Source organism: Sus scrofa, chromosome 7 (genome assembly GCF_054392235.1).
Source record: "Sus scrofa isolate SSC_HxYL_T2T_F1_AM1 chromosome 7, Sscrofa_HxYL_maternal_Yorkshire_Landrace_v2.0, whole genome shotgun sequence".
NCBI lineage: Eukaryota > Metazoa > Chordata > Mammalia > Artiodactyla > Suidae > Sus > Sus scrofa.
In genome coordinates this window covers 136,684,547-136,692,367 of record NC_139389.1, presented here as the reverse complement: position 1 = coordinate 136,692,367, position 7,821 = coordinate 136,684,547, and the positions used below count along the sequence as shown (strand labels likewise).

Here is a 7,821-nt window from a genome sequence, read left to right as displayed (position 1 = left end):
GGGTTTTTCCTACTCCGAGGCCATCTGCCTGCAGAGAAGGTGAAGGCGCTTTGAAGCGTAAGAAGGGGCAGAAGCTCGAATGTGTTTTCATCTGGAGGGACAAGCTGTGGCGGTCCCGGCGCCCCCACAGCAGGTCAGGTGCATCTGACCCACCACGCCGGGAGGAGGAAGGGGACACGGAGGCCCCTCACCCCCGAGAAGGCGACCAGGTCCGCAGCCTCCAACTCCGGCATCTCGCCTTCCACCAGCAGCCTGGGCCCGTGCGAGCCTGGGGGGCTCCCAGCCTGGACCTCCAGCTGTCGTCCCCTTCCTCTCTGCGGCCCTCGCTCAGTCCCAGGCCCTCTCTGAGATGGGCACTCGGGCCCAGCCGCCCCCCCAAAACTCCTGTGTGCCCTCCAGGACAGGAGTTGACAGGCCGGGTGGTGGTCAGGCCTGGGGTCCTCCTGGACTCCCCCCAGACCCTCCCCACCTCCCGTGCGTCCCAGCCCACATTCCACGTGCCGGCCCCAGCCCCACTCCGGGGAAGGCCTCCCGGCCCGGACCCCCCACGCCCGCAAGGGCGCCTGTGGCCTCCGCCCAGGTTTAGTGGCAGGGCCTGCACGGGACCGGCATGGTACGGACGCCCCTTAGGACCTGGGCGCTCACGAGTGAGGTGGTGGGGGGCGAGGGACCGGCTGGCTGGCTTCGCGGTCACTTCAGGCCACTGCAGACCCCACCTCGGGAAGCCAGGGAAGGGCAGGTGGGAACACGGCCAGGTCCCCATCCTGTTCCCAGGGCCAAGCCGGAGGGCAGACGCCACAGGCCACATCATCTGGACGACAGCCCTGGTCATGAAAACAGTGGGTGTGGCCAGGGCCGCATTCAGATGTCTTCAGAGATACAGTTGGGGGCACAGAGGCCGTTAAACCAGACCGGGCCCAGGGTCCCTGGCACTGCAAGGCCTGGAAGGCCAGTGGGGACAGACCCAGGAGGCCACGACCAGCACCGAGGCCCAGAAGGACTGGGGCCCCTGAGCCCCACACCCCCTGCTCTGCCCCAGGAGTGAGCCAAGGTCAGGGACACCAGTTCCCACCTGCGACACTGAGGTGGGGGCCTCACAGCCCAGCCAACCCCACAGCAATGGTCCCCGTCCCCAAAGCCCGTGTGTGTGCCCAGAGAGACCAGGACGAGACAGGGTGGACCTCAGCCACAGGAGCCGGCCCCTCCGGCCTCACCCACTGCCCCACCCCAAAACCACGGCCTGGCCGCCTCACCCCTCTGCCTCTCCCGGTCTTTCCAGGGCAGCTCCCTCCGCCCCTCCCACCCGCCACCTGCCGGGCACAGAGGAGGCTCCCGGAGGCGCTGCCCAGGGCATGGTCAGAGGGCGGGGCCCCGGGGCAGTTTGGAGGGTGGGGGCGGGGTTGTAGCTGCCGTGCAGCCCCTGCACACCGAGGACGGTGGTCCAGGCCAGCCGACTGGGAGGCCAGACTTCAGGAGGCAGTGGGGAGACGGGCTGGGGAGAGGGGCCTGAGCCGCCGCGGTCGGCAGGAGGGGCTCCGAGAGGACCCTGCTCCGAACCGCCAGCTCGCTGCCCTTCTGGGAGCCAAGGGTTTAGGCCTGTTGGGCAGCAGGGACAGCGGGCCTTGCCATCAGGCGGTTCAAGTGAGCAAGCGCCTGGCTCACCTCGGGGCTAGGGGGGTGGGGGCTCCCCAAGAGAGTGCCCTCGAGGAGCTGTGCGTGCCCACTGCCCAGGCCCCGCGAGGCATCCTCAAACAGCATCATCCAGGCATCACGAGGCCAGAGGCAAAGGGCCCCTCCTGGGTCACGTCGCAAGTGCAGGGGCCCAGGCGGAGGCCAGCATACGGCTCGTGTGACTTCGGCACTCCGGGCTCAGACAGACCAGCCTAGGCGTCCTCTCCAGGGCGCCGTGTGGCCCGGGCCCGGGCCGCTGCCCACTCCACCGGTATCGGCGCCAGGTGCCACGCTCCTGACCTGCGGCCGTAACAGCCACGGGGAGCAGAGCCGAGGCCTAGTCCCAAGTGGTTTCCGGCTGTCCTGGGCTGGAAGAGCCCTGGGCACGGGAGGAGAGCCCTGGGCGCTGGACAGCGCGGTGGCTACAACCCTGTCCCCACCCTCCTTCTGGGCCAGAGGCGTGGAGGCAGAGACCTGGGGCCACACAGCCCTGGGGTGAGGAATGGCGTTAAGGAATTCCAGAATGGGGACACTGAGGTTGGAGGGAGGTGTCGCCAGGACTGAGCAACCATGGCGCCCCGACCCAGGAGCTCCAGAGAAATGGACTGGTCCAAGTCCCCACCTTCACTCGCTCACGCCGCACACACCCCCCCAAACCCCCTCCGGAGCCAGCAGAGCCCAGGCGCAGCAAAACAGCAGAGCACTGCCGGGTTGCATACAAAACTGTAAACACGAGTCTTAAAATGACAGAGGCCTCCTTGGCCCCTAACTCTGAGCCTGAGGCCCTCATCGCCGGACCCCAAGGGACCAGACCTCCGCCCATGCTGTCCTCCCTTCCCACCCAGGCCCCCAGCTGGCAGGGCGGGACCCTTGCCCTCGGGCTGGCCGGGCACGGGCCGAGGTCTGTGGTCCAAGGGATTCCTGAGATGAAGCAGCAGCTGCGGGGCCCCCGGGTACCGGCACTCAGTGCACCTGGCCCCGGGGGGAGCCCACCCCGACCCCATCCCATGCAAACCACGCGTCTGCCGCTGCGCGGCTCAGCGCCCCCGGGGTGGCCCCAGGAGCCGCGTGGGCCCTGTCACGTGTCCAGAGCATCGCGCGTGGGCGACGGCCCGTGAGGGCGGCCCGGCGGGCCGTGCAGCGGCGGGGGCGGCGGCACCGAGTTGCGCTGCGGCGGCGGCGGCTGCAACTCCAGCGCCAGGGCGGGCGGCGGGAAGTCGCGCACCTGGCGGCGGTACTCGAGGAAGGTGCAGGCCTTGGTGGCCAGGGCCACCACGTTCTTGCCCACGAAGATGGCCGAGACGCGGCTGTCGCGGAAGAGCGCCATGTTGGCGGCACGGGCCAGCACGGCCACCACGTTGACGGTGGCGAGGCTGAGCACCGGATAGAGCATCATCTTCTGCGGCGCGATGTGCTCGCCCTGCATGCTGACCTCGCTGAGCGCGACGCACGGCAGCACCAGCAGCAGCATGTAGCAGTAGAAGAAGGTGAGGCCCTCGGCCCACAGGGGCAGCCCGGTGCGCGGCGGCTCCCACAGGTTGGCCTGCATGTCCAGCAGGTCCAGCAGGTCCAAGGCCACCCAGAAGAGCCGGCCGCGCAGGTCCTCGCGCTTACGGAAGGTGCGCACGTACTCCATGCGGTCCAGCGCCACGAGCAGCAGGAAGAGGCCGGGCACACACACCGACAGCAGCAGCGTCAGCGCCTTTCGCGCCACCGGGTCGGCCGCGCCTCGCCGCGCCGCCTTGTAGTTCTGGAAGATGAAGTAGAGCTTGATCTCCAGCACGAAGATGTAGAGGAACCAGAGGATCATGGCGTAGCCGCGCTTGGCCGTGCGCACCTCGGCGCCAACCCACACGGCCACGTAGCGCAGCACCAACAGGAAGCACACGTCGCCCACCAGCACAATGATGCACACGCCGATCTTGCGCGGGCCCTGGTTCTGCTCCACCAGGTACGCGTCCATGACCGCCATGCTGCCCATGATCACCAACGTGGTCAGGCACACGTGGCGCCGGTCCGGGGGCGGCAGCACCATGGTCCGCCGCCGGGGCACCGACCTGGGCGGGTGCGCCCCCACGCGAGGCGGGACGAGGCCCTGCGGCGGCGGCGGCGGCGGCGGCGGCGGCTGCGGCGCTCAGCCTTCGGGCATGGCGCGGGGCCGGTCCAGCCGCCCCGAGGGCGCCACCGCTCCCGGCCGGCGAGGTCGGAATCTGAGGGAATCAGAGCAGAAAGAGTCAGGATGCTGAGGGGTCGGCCGCCCCCGCGACTTGCTTCGGGCGAGGGGCGCTGTCCCTACTCCGGGCCCCGGCCTCTGGCTCGCGCACGCGCCGATGCGCGCACGGGGGACCGCGAGCCGGAGCGGGGCCTCCAGGGGGCGCTGCAGCCCCACCTGAGACCTGAGACCTGAGCCCTCGTTCCCGCCAGCGCCGGGGACGGAACGGAACGGAAGTGGCTTCTCCCCGCCGCGCGCGTCCCCGGGGCCCTGGTGGTTTGTTCCTGCTGGGCCCACGCCGCTGTCCCTCCGGCTCTGGAGGCCTGGGCCGCACGCCCCGGATCCCGGCCGAGGCCTTCCCGAGGGATCTGGCGGGCGCCGCACCTGGCGGGAGGCGGGTCTGCGCCCTCAGCACCGCCGCGCGCTCAGGGAGGCCGGCAGAGACCAGGCCCCATCCCGGGAGCCGGGAGCCGGGGCTGCGGACCGGTTTTCGGATGCAGGACTAAGAGTCATCCAGATCCTGAGGATCCCATCCTACACGCCTCTCTGTGCCTCCCTGCCTCTGCCCCGGCCGACTTGGTCTCCCCTCCCGTCCGCCGTCCACAGAGCCAGCGTGTGGAGCACTCCCTGCCCTGCTCCTACCGTGGCTCCCTATTGCCCTGGGAGGCTCTGGCCCTGGCAGCATCTCCCGCTGCGTACATTCCCCCAGCCCCCACCAGTTCACCCGCGGGGTCCGGCTCACCGCGAAGGGGTGGCCCCCCTGCCGCCCCCTCCCCTGCACCTTCAGGGCAGTCTCAGGAAGCCAGGCCTCCCTCCCCTGACACCCACCCGAGCTTCCTTTGGGTTCCGGAGCCCCCTGCGTCTCTCTCACACCCCTGGCACTGGTTGTCATGGCTGTGCTGGTCAGAGTCCCACACCAGTCCCCAACCTTCACACCCAGGGGACGACGGAGGCCCCACCCACTTCCCGGCTCACTCCCAGCCAGGTCCCCACGCCTGCTGTCCCTCCCACAGCACCCCTGGCCCCAGGGCTGTTTACTGCCCTGTCTAGACAAGGACATAAAATGTAACATCACCCGTGTCTGTGGAGCAAGTACTCAGCCTGCCCCTGGTGCCACCACAGCCCCTTCCCATGGCACCTCCACCCCTGCCCTCATTGCGGCTGCTACCCCACGCAGCACCCACCTCCCAGGGGTCTCTGTCGCCACACCCAGGACCCCCAACCACTGCGAGCTCCAACAGGCCTCAGAAGATGCCTGGGGAGAGCCGTGGGCATGTGCCCCTGCCGCCGCACCGCCATGAGCTCCTGCTCCCACTCACGCAGCCAGCCTGTGTCCCCCCTCTCCGGGTGGATGTGCTTGACCTACGAAGCCCCTTCTCCCTGCCCCAGCCTGGGCCTCCTATGGCTGCAGCAGAGGCCTGGGAATTTCCTTCATCCCAGCCCCTGGCCCGGCCAACTAGCCAAATAGCCACGGCTCCACTAACCCTCGTCTCCCCATCCACTCCATGGCGTTCTCGCTCCTTCAGTCACTCGTCAAACACGGGCAGAGGGGCTGAGGGTGCTTGGCCAGACCCCATCCCAACGGGAGCTGACAAAGGAAGCCCCAGGCAGCCAGCGCCAGGGCCTGGCCGCCCCTCCCCCATACCCTGCCCCAGCCTCTCTCCGAGGACCGGCCTTAGGCGCTGCTGCCCTGGCCGTCCTGTGCTGGGCCCCGGGACCCCTGCATGCCCCACTGCCCGGACCTCACAGGCTCGAGAACCTCCGGGCCCCCCACTCCCCGCCTCCTCCCGGTTGCCTCGCACCTCCGCCCGTAAGCAACCATCCCTCAGTGCCCACAAGGAGCGACAGGGGAAGAGGAAGGGGCGGCCCTCCCCGGGCCGGATCGGACAGAGGGCGGTGCGGGGCTTGGGCCGCTCCCCGCAAGATGCGTCTTCCCTCCTCCGCCCCCACCGCCCGCCCCCCGCCCGACAGGCCCCGGTCCCAGCCGCCCCGCCGCCCAGGCCTCACCCCTGCAGCGCCGCCCCTGCATCCCGCCGCCCCTGAGCCCGGGGAGTCGAGGGCTCACTGGGTCCCGCGGCACGCGCGCCCTGCCCGCGCGCCCCGCCTGCACCTACCCGCCGCCGCCGGCCAGATGCTGCGCCGCCGGGGCCGGCCCCGCCGAGCCGGTCTGTGCGCCCGGCCGAGGCCGCGCTCCTCTCCGCTCCGCTGAGCCCCGCGTCCGCGCGCGCCCCGCCCCCGGCCCGAGGCCCCGCCCCGCGCTCCCGGCCGCGGGCCACCCCCCCCCGACCCCGGTGGGGGTCCCCGCGCCCCCGCCCCCTCCGCAGCGCCGGTTGCCTCGGCGACAGCACTGCGCCGCGGCGGCGCCGGGGACCGGTGGCCCTGCGGAGCCGGACCCCGCCGGCGTCCACGCGCAGGCCCAGGAAGACTCTCCGCGCTCCTCACCCAAAGCCCGAGAATCGCCCCGCAGGCGCCTCGGTTCCGCTCAGAGCCTGAGATTCCGCGGCAGTCCATACCCAGGCCTCCCACGGGGTGACCCCAAGCGCCCGCGACAGGCGGCCTGCTGGACCCTGCGCCTACCCAAGGAGCTGGCCCCGACTCGAGGCCCGGACCGACCGCCGACTGGCTGCAGGCGGCCCCCAGGGACCTGGTTTGAGGGCACGGTGCCGCGGCCGGGAAAGGCCATGGATCCTGGATTTCCCCAGCCTTCCCGGTTTTTTGTTTTTGTTTTTTTTCTGACGGCGGAGAACAGGGGCAGTGGGCAGCCCCCATCCTCTTCTCCAACCATCCAGGGTGGGCACGCTAGGCTCCTTCCCCCTGCAGGAGCCCCCGCCCTGTCCTCACCGAGCAGTGCCCCCAATATCCCGGCCACGTGCACCCGATCGGGAGGCAGGGAGCACTGGCCGCCTACCTGCTGGCCTCTGCCTGGAGGACACCCTGGACCCTCACACCGGGTCTGCTTGCACTGAGGCCCTGACGCAGCTGGTTGAGTCTGTAGGTGACCAGGTCTGCTGCCCTCCCTCAGCACTGGGGGTCGGGGGGCATCGGGGCAGCAGGCCACCCTGGGCCTTCCCTGAGACACGGGCGAGGGGTCCAGGTGCCCCCCCCCCCCCGCCCCGGGCTGAGCCCTCAGGACCATTGACTGGGGAACAGCAGCCCTCTCAGCACGCACACCCCTGCTCTCACTGGCGGACGAGCAGTCAGGACCCCAAAGCTGCCTCTGTGCCCAGGAAGGGGCCCCAGACCCGACGAGGCTCAGCTTTCCCAGGGAGGTCCCCAGGGACAAGGCGCCTGGGTTGCAAGGCCATCTCTGCAGCGTGAAGGGAGGAGAGGGAGGAGGCCCAGGGTGTGCTGGGTCCATCTGGTCAGTGACCACCTGGCAGACCCACCCTGACAGGCTTGGGAGGCAGAGGAGGGGCGGAAGCACCTCCAGGGTCCCCTGAGCCCACACCACAGCCAGCGCGGCCTGCTCCCTCGCTGCTTCACAGTGAGAGAACGCCCTGCCCCAGGCCACCCTGCCCATCCCGGCAGCCTCTCTCCATCTGCCCTCCCCGCCACCTACCCAAGGGCTGCTCGAAACGTCCAATTTCTTTTCTTTTTTTTTTTTTTTTTTTTTTTTCTTTTTTATGGCCACGCCTGCAGCATATGGAAGTTCCCAGGACTGGGGTCAAATTGTAGCTGCAGCTGTGACCTGTGCCACAGCTTGTGGCAACACTGGATCCTTAACCCACTGAGCAAGGCCAGGGATGGGACCTGCATCCTCACAGAGACAACATCAGGTCCTTAAGCTGCTGAGCCACAATGGGAACTCCTGAAAAGCCCAATCTTTAACCCAAAACCTGCACGCCTGAGCCAGCGCTCTGCACACCACACACCCCATCACCACTTCAGCATCCTGTTCTTGCCTCCCGACCCTCCCATTGGTGCGTCCAGCCCACCAG

The 7,821-nt window shown here is 69.5% G+C and overlaps 1 protein-coding gene across 1 annotated transcript; it reads right to left on the bottom strand.

Annotated features, from left to right (window-relative positions):
- Window positions 1–2,382: 2,382 nt before the first annotated feature.
- On the bottom strand, window positions 2,383–6,087 carry TMEM121 (transmembrane protein 121). The gene is made up of 2 exons (XM_084967142.1): window positions 5,998–6,087; window positions 2,383–3,881 (listed from the first exon to the last, which is right to left on the bottom strand). The coding sequence occupies exon 2, from the start codon at window positions 3,704–3,706 to the stop codon at window positions 2,750–2,752; it is 957 nt and encodes a 318-aa protein (XP_084823268.1). The 5' UTR covers window positions 3,707–3,881; window positions 5,998–6,087; the 3' UTR covers window positions 2,383–2,749.
- Between the last annotated feature and the right edge of the window lie 1,734 nt (window positions 6,088–7,821).

Excerpts from the sequence above, each read along its gene's own strand:
- TMEM121 (XM_084967142.1), bottom strand. The coding sequence starts at position 3,706 with ATGGTGCTGCCGCCCCCGGACCGGCGCCACGTGTGCCTGACCACGTTG.